At 44.0% G+C, this 18,034-nt stretch overlaps 1 protein-coding gene across 1 annotated transcript in view; it reads right to left on the bottom strand.

The window, feature by feature from the left end:
* The window catches only part of LOC110502564 (disintegrin and metalloproteinase domain-containing protein 10), a 41,764-nt gene that overhangs the window by 10,945 nt on the left and 12,785 nt on the right, over window positions 1–18,034 (bottom strand). The window contains exons 5-12 of the mRNA XM_036960784.1: window positions 6,742–6,842; window positions 5,998–6,147; window positions 5,735–5,827; window positions 5,347–5,530; window positions 4,861–5,024; window positions 1,647–1,830; window positions 384–534; window positions 1–79 (exon numbers count right to left, since the gene is read on the bottom strand). The exon at window positions 1–79 is cut by the window's left edge and continues 105 nt beyond it. Of these exons, the coding sequence (XP_036816679.1) occupies window positions 1–79; window positions 384–534; window positions 1,647–1,830; window positions 4,861–5,024; window positions 5,347–5,530; window positions 5,735–5,827; window positions 5,998–6,147; window positions 6,742–6,842 (1,106 nt within the window). The remainder of the gene's footprint in view (window positions 80–383; window positions 535–1,646; window positions 1,831–4,860; window positions 5,025–5,346; window positions 5,531–5,734; window positions 5,828–5,997; window positions 6,148–6,741; window positions 6,843–18,034) is intronic.

Genomic DNA, 18,034 nt, shown 5'->3' with positions numbered 1-18,034 from the left:
ACACTCAGACTCTTCACGACACTTCTCATTACGACCCTTATAGAAGCACTCAGGAGTACAGCACAGGCCCTGGCTAGGACTGGGGGAGGGAGAGAGAGAGAGAGAAGAGAGGAGAGAGGAGAGAGGAGAGGAGAGAGGAGAGAGGAGAAGAGAGGGGGGAGGTTAAAATAACTAAATGACAGAAATAAGCCTCTGTACACTTTAATCCATGGCAATTTTAGTAATTTAATTCCCATGACATTTGCATGGTAACTAAGTGTGCAGGAAATTCTTTCCCTTAGTGTGTGTCACTTCCTGCACCACAGGTTAGGAAAAAAAAACCCAGAACTGAATAGCATTGTACTGTATCGCAGCTTTAAAAAAAAAGGGCCACCTTATCATACCTGCAGACTTTGTTGGGTTTTAGTTTACACTTCCTGTTGTCAGGCTGCCCGGCGTCATAGCAACACTGGTCTCTGCACTGATCGCTGTATCCACAGTCACACTCCTCCCCTGGCTCCACTAACCCATTACCACAGATGGGCTGGCCTGACTCTGCATGAGGAGGCAGATAGAACACACACATTTAAAATAACACATTTGATTTGTGACACAGCGTAGATTTCCAAACATTTCATACTTTACCAAAATTCCAAGGCTTACCAGGAATCCAGGTTGAAGGATTCTGGGAATCCTCCAACAGCGATTTCCTAAAAATCTTGGAAGTTTCCAGAATTCTGCAACCCCTACACAATACACTTCCAAACTAAGGGCTAAATCTCAAACACCATAGACACCAGTTAAAAACATACCGACAAAGCAGTTTTAAACACCGTAGACACCAGTTAAAAACATACCGACAAAGCAGTTTTAAACATCGTAGACACCAGTTAAAAACATACCGACAAAGCAGTTGTAAACACCGTAGACACCAGTTAAAAACATACCGACAAAGCAGTTTTAAACACCGTAGACACCAGTTAAAAACATACCGACAAAGCAGTTTTAAACACCGTAGACACCAGTTAAAAACATACCGACAAAGCAGTTTTAAACACCGTAGACACCAGTTAAAAACATACCGACAAAGCAGTTTTAAACACCGTAGACACCAGTTAAAAACATACCGACAAAGCAGTTTTAAACATCGTAGACACCAGTTAAAAACATACCGACAAAGCAGTTGTAAACACCGTAGACACCAGTTAAAAACATACCGACAAAGCAGTTGTAAACACCGTAGACACCAGTTAAAAACATACCGACAAAGCAGTTTTAAACACCGTAGACACCAGTTAAAAACATACCGACAAAGCAGTTTTAAACACCGTAGACACCAGTTAAAAACATACCGACAAAGCAGTTTTAAACACCATAGACACCAGTTAAAAACATACCGACAAAGCAGTTTTAAACACCGTAGACACCAGTTAAAAACATACCGACAAAGCAGTTTTAAACACCGTAGACACCAGTTAAAAACATACCGACAAAGCAGTTTTAAACACCGTAGACACCAGTTAAAAACATACCGACAAAGCAGTTTTAAACACCGTAGACACCAGTTAAAAACATACCGACAAAGCAGTTTTAAACACCGTAGACACCAGTTAAAAACATACCGACAAAGCAGTTTTAAACACCATAGACACCAGTTAAAAACATACCGACAAAGCAGCTTCCCCTCTTCTTCTCCAGGACCTGGCTGATGTTCCTGACGCTACAGACGGAGAACTTGTTGTTATTGAGCTTGTCTCCTGATGTGGCCCGGGCGTACATGATGTAGTTCCCCTTCTCCTTCTTATCCTGGGCCTTAGACTCCCCCGGGGTGCACTCCGACCCCGAGTCATGCTGTAAGGAGGATGGAGACAAATTAGATGTTAGAATAGATTTAAACGTAGTACTACAAATGGCTACCATGTTTGTTGTAAATTACATTGCAAATGCCTTAGAAGATAGAAAGAATTGTACTCCCATGCGTGTACACAACGTTATTCCTTTGAATAAGCTGTCCCTGGTAGGGTTGGGTACTGATGCTTGCCGATGGTTTCATAATTATCTCAATGACAGAACATCAAGGTAGATTTGGGTGAAATCGGAGTTCCTTGAGCTACATAAAAGGGGTTCCCCAAGGTTCAATACTCGGCCCACTAGTGTTTACAATCTATATAAATAACATTGGTAATGCTGTAAATACAATGATGCAGTGTTGTATTCCATTGCTCCATCGGTTGGCCAATACTTTTCAAATTTGAAATCTGATTTTCAAGGACTGCAGAGGTCACTATTGCAGCTAAAGTTAGTGGTCAATGCAAACAAAATGCAAAATGCATAAGTTCCTATAACCCAGATATAAATACATTTATTTTACCATTATAATTTTTCTCTACAATTGCGATCCAATTACAATCTTGTCTCATCGCTGCAACTCCCCAATGTGCTCGGGAGAGGTCGAAGGTCGAGTCATGCGTCCTCCGAAACATGACCCGCCAAGCCGTGTTTCTTAACCCGGAACCTGGCAATGTGTCGGAGGAAACACAGCTCAACTGACGGCCGAAGTCAGCTTGCAGGCGCCCGGCCCGCCACAAGGAGTCGCTAGAGCGCAATGAGCCAAGTAAAGCCCCTCCTGGAAAAACCCTCCTCTAACCCGGACGTCGCTGGGCCAATTGTGCGCAGCGCCTTGGAACTCCCATTCACGGTCTGGGATCGAGCCCCAGGCTGTAGTGATGCCGCAACACTGCAATGCAGTGCCTTAGACCGCTGCGCCATTTGGGAGGCCTTAAAATAATTTATAATGACAAATAAATTATAAATAACTGCAATTAAGCGATTCCTATAGTCATCAATGAGCTTCCTGCACCTCTGTGCTGGCAGTTTGGACCCACTCCTCTTGGTCAAACTGCTCCAGTTCTCCCAGATTTGACGGGTGCCTTCTCCCAACTGCTGTTTCCAGATCTCTCCACAAGTTTTCAATGGGATTTAGATCTGGACTCAATGCTGACCACTTCAGAACAGTCCAGTGTTTTGTCTTGAACCATTCCTGGGTGCTTTTTGAAGTGTGTTTGGGGTCAGTGTCCTGCTGGAAGACCCACGACCTTCGAAGGAGAACCAGGTTTCTGACACCGGGGTCAGACATTGCGCTCCAAAATGCCTTGGTATTCTCCTGATTTCATGATGCCCTGCACATGTTCAAGACACCCAGTGTCGGAGGTAGCAAAGCAATCCCAAAAAGGTCACTGAACCTCCTCCATGTTTGACTGTAGGGAAGGTGTTTTTTTAGTTGAAGGCTTCATTTTGTTTTCTGTAAACATAGAGACGGTGTGTGCTTTACCAAAAAGCTCTAATTTGGTCTCATCAGGACATTCTCCCAGAAGGATTTTGGCATGTTCAGGTGTGTTTTGGCAAATTGCAGGCAGGCTTTCTTATGTCTACCTCTCAGCAGTGGGGTCCTACTTGGTCTCATATCCTATAACCACCCCCCCCTTTTTTAAACCTTTATTTAACCAGGCAAGTCAGTTAAGAACAAATTCTTATTTTCAATGACGGCCTAGGAACAGTGGGTTAACTGCCTGTTCAGGGGCAGAATGACAGATTTGTACCTTGTCAGCTCGGGGATTTGAACTCATTCAACCTGACAGAGCTTGAGAGGATCTGCAGAGAAGAACGTGGAGAAACTCCCCAAATACAGGTGTAACAAGCTTGTAGCGTCATACCCAAGAAGACTCGAGTCTGTAATCGCTGCCAAAGGTGCTTCAACAAAGTACTGAGTAAAGGGTCTGAATACTTATGTAAATATGATTTTTTTTAAATTTTATTTGAATAAATTAGCAAAAATAAGCTTTTTTGCTTTGTCATTATTAGGGTAGTGTGTGTAGATTGATAAGGGGGAAAAATATTAAATACATTTTAGAAGGCTGTAATGTAACTTTATCTATCATCATTAATTCAATTTAGACATACACATGACCAAACCCGGTCTCAGGCTTGGATAACAATAGAGGCCCCTTCGGTCTCCACAGAGTTGGGGAATGCTGATTTTAGTTTTTATCTTGCGCCCTTTATGTAGAACAACTCACAGAACTCTCTGAAATGAGATGTTCTGGTCCCCCATTGGTCAGTTTAGTAATGATCGGAGACCTCTGATAAATCCATGCTGTATCACAACCGGCCGTGATTGGGAGTCCTATAGCGCGGCTCGCAATTGGCCCCAGCGTTGGCTGGTGTTGGCCATTGTCATTGTAAATAAGAATTTGTTCTTAACCGACTTGCCTAGTTAAATAAATAAAAATATATGTTTTTCTTAATATGTTTCGTAATGTTGCATTTTATGCAGGACTCATCTGTAAAAGAGAGCCTAGTCTCATGTATGACTTCAAAATAAAAGTTTCATAAATTGACCCCCAAGAAAGAAAAAAAAAAGATCCACAGGCTCGTAACAGTTTACACAAAACACCAAAAACTACAACTCCCAGACATTACATTTCCTGTTGCATCTCTACATCGAGTAACGACAGCAGATGAACAGAGACAACACACAGAAAGAAGAGAGCTCTATGGCTGCGTTTACACGGCACGCCAATTCTCATCTTTTATTCTCATATTTTCAAATATTGTCAAAAGACCAATTAGTGAGAAAAAATAAGAAGATTTGGGCTGCCAAATCTCCCATCATCAGCTTAGGTTATCCCAAGTGGCGCAGCGGTCTAAGGCACTGCATCTCAGCGCTAGAGGCGTCACTACAGACCCTGGTTCGATTCCAAGCTGTATCACAACCGGCCCAGCGTCGTCCGGGTTAGGTGTGGGCCTTGGGGGTCATTGTAAAAATAAGAATTTTGTTCTTAACTGACTTGCCGAGTTAAATAAATAATGAATCTAACTCACAGGCGAGCCAAAGTTGTGTCCTATTTCATGTGCAAAGGTGATGTGTGAGACTTTAGGGGGGACGTGGGAGGCGTAGTTCTGCACTGTGATGATGCCGGTATTCAGGGACTTCTTCTTCCCGTCAGAGTACAGCTTACTCTTCTCACAGATCCCTCCAGAACTTCCTGTGGACACACACAGTCGAGTATTAGTGATGGGGTAGGATGTAATCCTTTAATAACACATAATGATGAACCCAATTCGGAAATACAAAACTGGATAACAAACAAGTTCATCAAATAAAAAAGACTCAGAAAAACTAAAAAGGGGGAAAAGTAGGATCGATAATAAAAATAAAAAAAAGACAGGAAATGGGGCTAATTTCATAAGACAGAAAGACTGACTGCTTCCATGACAACGGAAGCAGTCAGATACTGTCATTCCGGCGTGTAATATCTGCCGTTGATCTAAAAGGGTGTAAATAGTGAAAAGGGAAGTCTTATGGACCTGCAGGAGCTCCGACCCAGGCCAGACCCAGCACACCATCATCAAAGTCCCTGTCAGTGAAGACGTAGGCCAGACAGTAGTCGTCGTGGTTCTGCTCAGAGTTCAGCTCCAGGAACTTCTCCACGCCGATGTTAGCGAAGCGGAACGGGTTGGACCGGTCCCGCTCATCTGTAGTGGTGTTGATCTGGAGCAGGGAGTGGTCAAATGTTGTGTTGAAATGAGGACGTGGAAACAGGAAGTGACGTCATGACAGACAACAGGAAGTGATGGTGATGACTGCTGAACTAACAACGAGTTTAAAGAGAAGAAGAGGCCCGAGTGGAATCGCTAGAAATATAATTTAATTTGATTGATGCCAGGTCAAACAACTAGGCAGGGAGGGACTCACCCGTATCCTCTTGACCATAAAGCTGATGTTGCGGATGCCCATGAAGTCTGTTCCCTGGTAGATGGCATCTATAGCCTTGATGTGACTAGAGATCTGAGAGACACACAACATGCATCAGTATTCACATCATTATTATGGAATGGGAAAAAAAACTGTCTGAAAGCATTGATGACATGTTTTCCCATAATCCACTTGGTGTTATTGAGGACTAATGTATGTGTGTGTGTGTGTGTGTGTGTATGTGTGTGTGTCATTCAGCACACCTGTGCGATAACAGCTTCCCTGGTCTTGTAGTACTTGAAGAAGAGGTGGTCTGTCTGGATGAAGAGCTGACAGGTGTTCTTCTCTATCTGAGCCATCCTCCTCTTCCTCAGCAACACCGGGTCACTGGACGCCTCCTCAGAATGGAGCCCCTGGGAGGAGGAGGGGGATGATGAAGAGGAGGAGAATGAGGAAGGAGATGTAAGGGATTTAAATATCGTTATTGTAGACTGTATTGTACCAACATTTCTCCATGGGGATAATAATAAACCCGCTATCTTATATAACGTTATAGTGTTATAAACCCCTTACGGCTGAATCTCAGGTGAGATGTTGAGGCAAGAAGTTGATGCAATATGCAGTATGTTAGTATCCAGTCCTATTAAAAAATACTTACATGGAGTATCATCACATCGCTCAATAGAGGAAACAAAGCTTTGAGTTAATTAGATAAATACTGTGTTTGTTTCCCTTCCAGTCCCACGCTTACGGCTCCTTACTTTGAGAACCACTATCGAATAAATGTGTAGGGCTAAACAATTCCTGTAACTTTTCCAAAACTAACCAGCTTTTCCAGAAAATCCTGGTTTGAACGATACCAAATTTCCTTGCATATTCCCTTTCCGATTCAGGGGAATTTTCCAACTGGGAATTCTGGGAAAACCTAGGGATTTTTTTGAGGAAAGTTACCAAAAAAATTGTTCAACCCTAACAAAAAAAAAACGTTAAAAAGTGTGTTAAAGCACCTTGTCTGGCTTCTCTATGGCAGTGGCTTGGTACGTTTTCATCCTCTCAAACACTGAGTGGTCGGCACAGCCCCCCTCCGGACCATACTTATGGGGATAGTCTAGGGGAGAGAGAGATGGACATGAATTGTTTAGATAACATTTTCCACTAAAACTCTCAAATACAATCTTACTCACTCTACACCTTGTTGTGTCGTGACAAAGTAGGGGTGAGTATACAGAAGCCAGCCCTATTTGGTAAAAGACCAAGTCCATATTATGGCAAGAACAGCTCAAATAAGCAAAGAGAAACGACAGTCCATCATTACTTTAAAGACATGAAGGTCAGTCCATCATTACTTTAAAGACATGAAGGTCAGTCCATCATTACTTTAAAGACATGAAGGTCAGTCCATCATTACTTTAAAGACATGAAGGTCAGTCCATCATTACTTTAAAGACATGAAGGTCAGTCCATCATTACTTTAAAGACATGAAGGTCAGTCCATCATTACTTTAAAGACATGAAGGTCAGTCCATCATTACTTTAAAGACATGAAGGTCAGTCCATCATTACTTTAAAGACATGAAGGTCAGTCCATCATTACTTTAAAGACATGAAGGTCAGTCCATCATTACTTTAAAGACATGAAGGTCAGTCCATCATTACTTTAAAGACATGCAGGTCAGTCCATCATTACTTTAAAGACATGAAGGTCAGTCCATCATTACTTTAAAGACATGAAGGTCAGTCCATCATTACTTTAAAGACATGAAGGTCAGTCCATCATTACTTTAAAGACATGAAGGTCAGTCCATCATTACTTTAAAGACATGAAGGTCAGTCCATCATTACTTTAAAGACATGAAGGTCAGTCCATCATTACTTTAAAGACATGAAGGTCAGTCCATCATTACTTTAAAGACATGAAGGTCAGTCCATCATTACTTTAAAGACATGAAGGTCAGTCCATCATTACTTTAAAGACATGAAGGTCAGTCCATCATTACTTTAAAGACATGAAGGTCAGTCCATCATTACTTTAAAGACATGAAGGTCAGTCCATCATTACTTTAAAGACATGAAGGTCAGTCCATCATTACTTTAAAGACATGAAGGTCAGTCCATCATTACTTTAAAGACATGAAGGTCAGTCCATCATTACTTTAAAGACATGAAGGTCAGTCCATCATTACTTTAAAGACATGAAGGTCAGTCCATCATTACTTTAAAGACATGAAGGTCAGTCCATCATTACTTTAAAGACATGAAGGTCAGTCCATCATTACTTTAAAGACATGAAGGTCAGTCCATACGGAACATTTAAAGTTTCTTTAGTTGCAGTCGCAAAAAACCCATCAAGCGCTGTGATGAAACTGGCTCTCATGAGGACCGCCATAGGAAAGGAAGACCCAGAGTTACCTCTGCTATGATGAAACTGGCTCTCATGAGGACCACCACAGGAAAGGAAGACCCAGAGTTACCTCTGCTATGATGAAACTGGCTCTCATGAGGACCGCCATAGGAAAGGAAGACCCAGAGTTACCTCTGCTATGATGAAACTGGCTCTCATGAGGACCGCCATAGGAAAGGAAGACCCAGAGTTACCTCTGCTATGATGAAACTGGCTCTCATGAGGACCACCACAGGAAAGGAAGACCCAGAGGTACCTCTGCTATGATGAAACTGGCTCTCATGAGGACCGCCATAGGAAAGGAAGACCCAGAGTTACCTCTGCTATGATGAAACTGTCTCTCATGAGGACCGCCACAGGAAAGGAAGACCCAGAGTTACCTCTGCTATGATGAAACTGGCTCTCATGAGGACCGCCATAGGAAAGGAAGACCCAGAGGTACCTCTGCTATGATGAAACTGGCTCTCATGAGGACCGCCACAGGAAAGGAAGACCCAGAGTTACCTCTGCTATGATGAAACTGGCTCTCATGAGGACCGCCACAGGAAAGGAAGACCCAGAGTTACCTCTGCTATGATGAAACTGTCTCTCATGAGGACCGCCACAGGAAAGGAAGACCCAGAGTTACCTCTGCTATGATGAAACTGGCTCTCATGAGGACCGCCATAGGAAAGGAAGACCCAGAGGTACCTCTGCTATGATGAAACTGGCTCTCATGAGGACCGCCACAGGAAAGGAAGACCCAGAGTTACCTCTGCTATGATGAAACTGGCTCTCATGAGGACCGCCATAGGAAAGGAAGACCCAGAGTTACCTCTGCTATGATGAAACTGTCTCTCATGAGGACCGCCATAGGAAAGGAAGACCCAGAGTTACCTCTGCTATGATGAAACTGTCTCTCATGAGGACCGCCACAGGAAAGGAAGACCCAGAGGTACCTCTGCTATGATGAAACTGGCTCTCATGAGGACCGCCACAGGAAAGGAAGACCCAGAGTTACCTCTGCTATGATGAAACTGTCTCTCATGAGGACCGCCACAGGAAAGGAAGACCCAGAGGTACCTCTGCTATGATGAAACTGGCTCTCATGAGGACCGCCACAGGAAAGGAAGACCCAGAGTTACCTCTGCTGCAGAGGATAAGTTCATTAGAGTTAACTGGCTCTCATGAGGACCGCCATAGGAAAGGAAGACCCAGAGTTACCTCTGCTATGATGAAACTGTCTCTCATGAGGACCGCCACAGGAAAGGAAGACCCAGAGGTACCTCTGCTATGATGAAACTGGCTCTCATGAGGACCGCCATAGGAAAGGAAGACCCAGAGTTACCTCTGCTATGATGAAACTGTCTCTCATGAGGACCGCCACAGGAAAGGAAGACCCAGAGTTACCTCTGCTATGATGAAACTGGCTCTCATGAGGACCGCCATAGGAAAGGAAGACCCAGAGGTACCTCTGCTATGATGAAACTGGCTCTCATGAGGACCGCCACAGGAAAGGAAGACCCAGAGTTACCTCTGCTATGATGAAACTGGCTCTCATGAGGACCGCCACAGGAAAGGAAGACCCAGAGTTACCTCTGCTCTGATGAAACTGGCTCTCATGAGGACCGCCATAGGAAAGGAAGACCCAGAGTTACCTCTGCTATGATGAAACTGGCTCTCATGAGGACCGCCATAGGAAAGGAAGACCCAGAGTTACCTCTGCTATGATGAAACTGTCTCTCATGAGGACCGCCACAGGAAAGGAAGACCCAGAGTTACCTCTGCTATGATGAAACTGGCTCTCATGAGGACCGCCATAGGAAAGGAAGACCCAGAGGTACCTCTGCTATGATGAAACTGGCTCTCATGAGGACCGCCACAGGAAAGGAAGACCCAGAGTTACCTCTGCTATGATGAAACTGGCTCTCATGAGGACCGCCATAGGAAAGGAAGACCCAGAGTTACCTCTGCTATGATGAAACTGTCTCTCATGAGGACCGCCACAGGAAAGGAAGACCCAGAGGTACCTCTGCTATGATGAAACTGGCTCTCATGAGGACCGCCACAGGAAAGGAAGACCCAGAGTTACCTCTGCTATGATGAAACTGTCTCTCATGAGGACCGCCACAGGAAAGGAAGACCCAGAGGTACCTCTGCTATGATGAAACTGGCTCTCATGAGGACCGCCACAGGAAAGGAAGACCCAGAGTTACCTCTGCTGCAGAGGATAAGTTCATTAGAGTTAACTGGCTCTCATGAGGACCGCCACAGGAAAGGAAGACCCAGAGTTACCTCTGCTGCAGAGGACAAGTTCATTAGAGTTAACTGTCTCTCATGAGGACCGCCACAGGAAAGGAAGACCCAGAGTTACCTCTGCTGCAGAGGATACGTTTATTAGAGTTAACTGGCTCTCATGAGGACCGCCACAGGAAAGGAAGACCCAGAGTTACCTCTGCTGCAGAGGATAAGTTCATTAGAGTTAACTGGCTCTCATGAGGACCGCCACAGGAAAGTAAGACCCAGAGTTACCTCTGCTGCAGAGGATACGTTTATTAGAGTTAACTGGCTCTCATGAGGACCACCACAGGAAAGGAAGACCCAGAGTTACCTCTGCTGCAGAGGATACGTTTATTAGAGTTAACTGGCTCTCATGAGGACCGCCACAGGAAAGGAAGACCCAGAGTTACCTCTGCTGCAGAGGATAAGTTCATTAGAGTTAACTGGCTCTCATGAGGACCGCCACAGGAAAGGAAGACCCAGAGTTACCTCTGCTGCAGAGGATCAGTTCATTAGAGTTAACTGGCTCTCATGAGGACCGCCACAGGAAAGGAAGACCCAGAGTTACCTCTGCTGCAGAGGATACGTTTATTAGAGTTAACTGGCTCTCATGAGGACCGCCACAGGAAAGGAAGACCCAGAGTTACCTCTGCTGCAGAGGATAAGTTCATTAGAGTTAACTGGCTCTCATGAGGACCGCCACAGGAAAGGAAGACCCAGAGTTACCTCTGCTGCAGAGGATAAGTTCATTAGAGTTAACTGGCTCTCATGAGGACCGCCACAGGAAAGTAAGACCCAGAGTTACCTCTGCTGCAGAGGATAAGTTCATTGAAGTTACCAGCCTCAGTAATTGCAGTCCAAATAAATTATTCACAGAGTTCAAGTAACAGACACATCTCAACATCAACTGTTCAGAGGAGACTGTGTGAATCAGGCCTGCATGGTGGAATTACTGCAAAGAAACCACTACTAAAGGACACCAATAATAAGAAGAGACAAGCTTGAGCCAAGAAACACGAGCAATGGACATTAGACTGGTGGAAATCTGTCCTTTGGTCTGATGAGTCCAAATTTGATATTCTTGGTTCCAACCGTTGTGTCTTTGTGAGACGCAGAGTAATTGAACAGATGATCTCTGCATGTGTGGTTCCCACTGTGAAGCATGGAGGAGGAGGTGTGATGGTGCTTTGCTGGTGACACTGTCAGTGATTTATTTAGAATTCAAGGCACACCAGCATGGCAAACACAACATTCTGCAGCGATACGCCATCCCATCTGGTTTGGGCTTAGTGGGACTATCATTTGTTTTTCAACAGAACAATGACCCAACACACCTCCAGGCTGTGGAAGGGCAGATAACCTGGCCTCCACAACCCAAATGAGATGGTTTGGGATGAGTTGGACTGCAGAGTGAAGGAAAAGCAGCCAACAAGTGCTCAGCATATGTCAAATCAAATTTGATTGGTCACATACACATATTTAGCAGATGGTGTAGAGAAATGTTTGTGTTCCTAGCTCCAACAGTGCAGTAGTATCTAACAATTCACAACAATACACACAAATCTAAAATTAAAAGAATGTAATTAAGAAATATATAAATGTTAGATTGAGCAATGTCAGAGAGGCGTTGACTAAAATACAGTAGAATAGAAAACAGTAGTATTGAAAACAGTATATACATATGAGATGAGTAAAGCAGTATGGAAACATTATTAAAGTGACTAGTGTTCCATTATTAAAGTGGCCAAGCCTATGTATATAGGGCAGCAGCCTCTAAGGTGCAGGGTTGCATAACAGAGTGGAACCTGGGCAGTGATGGCTATTTAACAGTCTGATGGTCTTGAGATGGACCGAGAGACCGCTTCGGACCTCACCTTCCGGATGATAGCGGGGTGAACAGAACGTGGCTCGGGTAGTTGATGTCCTTGATGATTTTTTTTTGCCTTTCTGTGACATCCGGTGCTGTGGGTGCCATGGAGGGCAGGTAGGTTGCCCCCGGTGATGCGTTGGGCAAACCGCACCACCCTCTGGAGAGCCTTGCGGTTGAGGACGGTGCAGTTGCCGTACCAGGCGGTGATACGGCCCGACAGGATGGTGTCGATTGTGCATCTGTAAAACCAAATTTCTTCAGCCTCCTGAGGTTGAAGAGGCGCTGTTGCGCCTTCTTCACCACACTATGTGTGGGTGGACCATTTCAGATCGTCAGTGATGAACGCCGAGGAACCCCTGCTGTTTTGATCAGCTCCTTTGTTTTGTTGACGTTGAGTGAGAGGTTATTTTTCTGTCAAGACTCTCCCAGGGCCCTCACCTCCTCCCTGTAGACTGTCTCGTCATTGTTGGTAAATCAGGCCTACTACTGTTGTGTTGTCTGAAATCTTGATGATTGTGTTGGAGGTGTGCATGGCCTCGCAGTCATGGGTGAACAGGAGGGGGCTGAGAACGCACCCTTGTGGGGCCCCAGTGTTGAGGATCAGCAAAGTGGAGGTGTTGTTTCCTACCTTCACCACCTGTGGGCGGCCCGTCAGGAAGTCCAGGACCCAGTTGAACAGGGCGGGTTTCAGACCCAGGGCCTGTTGTGTTGAATGCTGAGCTATAGTCAATGAACAGCATTCTTACATAGGTATTCCTCTTGTCCAGATGGGATAGGGCAGTGTGCAGTGCCATGGGTATCAGGTAAGGTAGAGGTGATATGATCTTTAACTAGCCTCTTGAAACACTTCATGATGACAGAAGTGAGAGCTAGTCATTTAGTTCATTTACCTTTAGTGGGGCGGCAGGTAGCCTAGTGAGGGGCGGCAGGTAGCCTAGTGAGGGGCGGCAGGTAGCCTAGTGAGGGACGGCAGGTAGCCTAGTGAGGGGCGGCAAGTAGCCTAGTGAGGGGCGGCAGGTAGCCTAGTGGTTAGAGCATTGGGCCAGTAACCGAAAGGTTGCTAGATTGAATCCCAGAGCTGACAAGGTAAAAATGTGTTGTTCTGCCCCTGAACAGGCAGTTAAACCCACTGTTCCCCGGTAGTTCGTCATTGTAAATAATAATTTGTTCTTAACTGACTTGCCTAGTTAAATAAAGGTTAAATAAATGTTGCTTTCTTGGGTACAAGAACAATGGTGGAGATCTTGAAGCAAGTAGGGACAGCAGACTGGGATAGGAAGAGATCGAATATGTCTGTAAACAATCCAGGCAGCTGGTCTGCGCATGCCCTGAGGTGGTGGCTAGGGATGCTGTCTGGACCGGCAGCCCTGCGAGGGTTAACACGTTTAAATGTCTTACTAGTCGGCCACGGAGGAGGAAAGCCCAGAAGGAGGGCCTTGTAGGCGAAATATTGATTAGCGTTAACAGCGTGAGAAGGAGTAAACTCAAGAACCTGTGGGGGAGGTGCGGTCACCGTCGTCGGCATGATCATCTGCCTCTTTGTCTACACTGGCACCTATAGGAAGGGAGGAGCACAATGGAGTTGTGATTTGATTTGCCGAAGGGAGGTCAGGGGAGGGCCTTGTAGGCATCTCGAGAGGGAGAGTAGCAGTGGTCCAGTGTTTTTCCAGAGAGAGTACTACAGTCAATGTGTTGGTAGAACTTAGGTAGCGTTTCCCTCAAAATTAGCTTTTTAAAATCCCCAGCTACAATAAATAGGATATGTGGTTTCCAGTTTGCATAAAGTCCAGTGTAGTTCTTTGAGGAACGTAGTGGTATCGGCTTGAAGGGGAATATACACGGCTGTGACTATAACCTAAGATAATTATCTTGGGAGGTAATACGGTCGGCATTTGATTGTGAGGTATTCTAGGTCAGTTGAACAAAAGGACTTGAGTTCCTGTACATCGTCACAATCACACCATGAGTAGTTAATCATCAACATACACCCCCACCTTTCTTCTTCCCAGAGACTTCTTTATTCCTGTCTGTGTGATGTACTGAGAACCCAGCTGGCTCTATGGATGGGGACAGTACATCCAGAGAGTTCTTTATTCCTGTCTGTGTGATGTACTGAGAACCCAGCTGGCTGTATGAACGGGGACAGTATATCCCGAGAGAGCCATGTTTCCGTGAAACCGAGTATGTTACAATCCCTGATGTCTCTCTGGAGATCATCACCCTTGTGGGCAAGGAGAATGCCAAGAGTGTGCAAAGCTGTCATCAAGGAAGAAGAATCTCAAATGAAAAATATATTTAGATTTGTTTAACACTTTTTTGGTTACTGCATGAGTCCGTGTGTTATTTCATAGTTTTGATGTCTTCACTATTATTCTACAATGTAGAAAAGAGTAAAAAACAACCACATTTAAAACCTTCAACGAGTAGATGTGTCCACATTTTTGACTGGCACTGTATATGCTATGGAATAGACATTATGTGGGAAGAATATATATATATATATAATTATTTTTATTTAAGTAGGTTAAGAACAAATTCTTATTTACAATGACGGCCTATCCCGGCCAAACCCGGACGACGCTGGGCCAATTGTGCGCCGCTCTATGGGACTCCCAATCACGGGCCTGGATTCGAACCAGGGACTGTAGTGAGAATGCACTGAGAATCAGTGCCTTAGGCCGCTGCGCCACTCGGGAGCCCATATCATACAAAGCATTCGTAGGCCGTCATTGTAAATAAGAATGTGTTCTTAACTGACTTGCCTAGTAATAAAGGTTAAATAATACAATTAAAAAAATATTATTTCAATTTTTTTTTTTGCAGAAATTATGCATTTTATCAAACGTTTTCAAAGTCCCAGTTTTTCCTCATCTATCTACACACAAGATCCCATTATGACAAAGCAAAACAGGTTTTTGGAAATGTCTGCAAATGTATTATAATAAAAAGCTGAAATATCACATTTACATTAGTATTCAGACCCTTTACTCAGTACTTTGTTGAAGCACCTTTGGTAGTGATTACAGCCTCGAGTCTTCTTGAGTATGATGCTGCACACGTGGCACACCTGTAATTGGGGAGTTTCTCCCATTATTCTCTGCAGATCCTCCCCAATTCTGTCAGGTTTGATGGGGAGAGTCCCCACACAGTTATTTTCAGGTCTCTACAGAGATGTTCGATCGGGTTCAAGTCCGGGCTCTGGCTGGGCCAGACATTCAGTCCTGTCTTGTCTTGGCTGAGTGCTTAGGGTCATTGTCCTGTTGGAAGGTGAACCTTTGCCACAGTCTGAGGTCCTGAGCACTCCGGAGCAGGTTTTCATCAAGGATCTCACTGTACTTTGCGCCATTCATCTATCCCTTGATCCTGACTAGTCTCCCAGTCCCTGCCACTGAAAAACATCCCCACAGCATGATGTTGCCACCACCATGCTTCACCATAGGGATGGTGCCAGGTTTCCTCCAGACGTGACGCTTGGCATTCAGGTCAAAGAGTTCAATCTTGGTTTCATCAGATCAGAGAATCTTGCTTCTCATGGTCTGAGAGTCTTTAGGTGCCTTTTTGGAAAACTCCAAGCGGGCTGTCATGTGCCTTTTACTGTCTGGCCACTCTACCATAATGGCCTGATTGACGGAGAGATGGGAGAATCTTCCAGAAGGACAACCATCTCCACAGAGGAACTGGTGTGTGCCTTTCCAAATCGTCTCCAATCAATTGATTTTACCACAGATGGACTCCATTCAAGTTGTAGAAACATCTCAAGGATGATCAATGGAAAAAGGATGCACCCAAGCTCAATTTTGAGTCTCATAGCAGAAGGGTCTGAATACTTATGTAAATAAGGTTCCTTTGATGAGGTAGTATCTACTGTTGAAGTCAGACGTTTACATACACCTTAGCCAAATACATTTAAACTCAGTTTTTCACCATTTCTGACATTTAATCCATGTAAAACATTCCTTGTCTTAGGTCAGTTAGGATAACCACTTCACTTCATTAAAAATGTGAAATAATGTCAGAATAATAGTAGAGAGACTGATTTATTTCAGCTTGTATTTCTTTCATCACATTCCCAGTGGGTCAGAAGTTTACATACACTCAATTAGTATTTGGTAGCATTGCCTTTAAATTGTTTAACTTGGGTCAAACGTTTCAGGTAGCCTTTCACAAGCTTCCCAGAATAAGTTGGGTGAATTTTGGCCCATTCCTCCTGACAGAGCTGGTGTAACTGAGTCAGGTTTGTAGGCCTCCTTGCTCGCACACGCTTTTTCAGTTCTGCCCACAAATTTTCTATAGGATTGAGGTCAGGGCTTTGTGATGGCCACTCCAATACCTTGACTTTGTTGTCCTTAAGCCATTTTACCACAACTTTGGAAGTATGCTTGGGGTCATTGTCCATTTGGAAGACCCATTTGCGACCAAGCTTTAACTTCCTGACTGATGTCTTGAAATGTTGCTTCAATATATCCACATAATTTTCCTCCCTCATGATGCAATCTATTTTGTGAAGTGCACCAGTCCCTCCTGCAGCAAAGCACCCCCACAACATGATGCTGCCACCCCCGTGTTTCACGGTTGGGATGTTGTTCTTTGGCTTGCAAGTCTCCCTCTTTTTCTTACAAACATAACGATGTTCATTATGGCCAAACAGTTCTATTTTTGTGTCATCAGACCAGAGGACATTTCTCCAAAAAGCCCAATCTTTGTCCCCATGTGCAGTTGCAAAACGTAGTCTGGCTTTTTTTTTTTGTGAAGATGCTGGAGGAAACAGGTACAAAAGTATCTATATCTAGATACTTTTGTACCTGTTTCCTCCAGCATCTTCACAAGGTCCTTTGCTGTTGTTCTGGGATTGATTTGCACTTTTCGCACCAAAGTACGTTCATCTCTAGAAGACAGAACGCGTCTCCTTCCTGAGTGGTATGACAGCTGCGTGGTCCCATGGTGTTTATACTTGCATACTATTGTTTGTACAGATGAACGTGGTACCTTCAGGTGTTTGGAAATTGCTCCCAAGGATGAACCAGACTTGTGGAAGTCTACAATCTTTTCTGAGGTCTTGGCTGATTTCTTTAGATTTTCCCATGATGTCAAGCAAAGAGGCACTGAGTTTGAAGGTAGGCCTTGAAATACATCCACAGGTACGACTCCAATTGACTCAAATGATGTCAATTAGCCTATAAGAAGCTTCTAAAGACATGACATCATTTTCTGGAATTTTCCAAGCTGTTTAAAGGCACAGTCAACTTAGTGTATGTAAACTTATGACCCACTGGAATTGTGATACAGTGAATTATAAGTGAAAAAAATCTATCTGTAAACAACTGTTGGAAAGATTACTTGTGTCATGCACAAAGTAGATGTCCTAACTGACTTGCCAAAACTATAGTTTGTTAACAAGAAATTTGTGGAGTGGTTGAAAAACAAGGTTTAATGACTCTAACCTAAGTGTATGTAAACTTCCGATTTCAACTGTTGCTGTTTAAGTTTTATAAAAAAAAATGTGTATATATATATATATATATATATATATTCTTTTTTTAACTGTTTTTGCTTTGTCATTATGGGGTATAGTATAGAAGCAGCATATCAGTTGTTATTTATGAGAGAGAAAAAAAACCCCTCACTGTCCTTTCGTTTTCCCCGAAGCTGCAGTCCGATCCAGCCTCGTTTCAATAAGACATGGAATATTTTTAGCTTTTTAAGTCTCTCTGATCAGAGACTCTGGAACAAAGCTCATCCATCTTATTCTCCAGTGACTGGACATTTGCCA

The sequence above is a fragment of the Oncorhynchus mykiss genome, chromosome 2 (assembly GCF_013265735.2).
Source record: "Oncorhynchus mykiss isolate Arlee chromosome 2, USDA_OmykA_1.1, whole genome shotgun sequence".
Lineage (NCBI taxonomy): Eukaryota > Metazoa > Chordata > Actinopteri > Salmoniformes > Salmonidae > Oncorhynchus > Oncorhynchus mykiss.
This window is presented reverse-complemented; position numbering and strand designations above follow the sequence as displayed.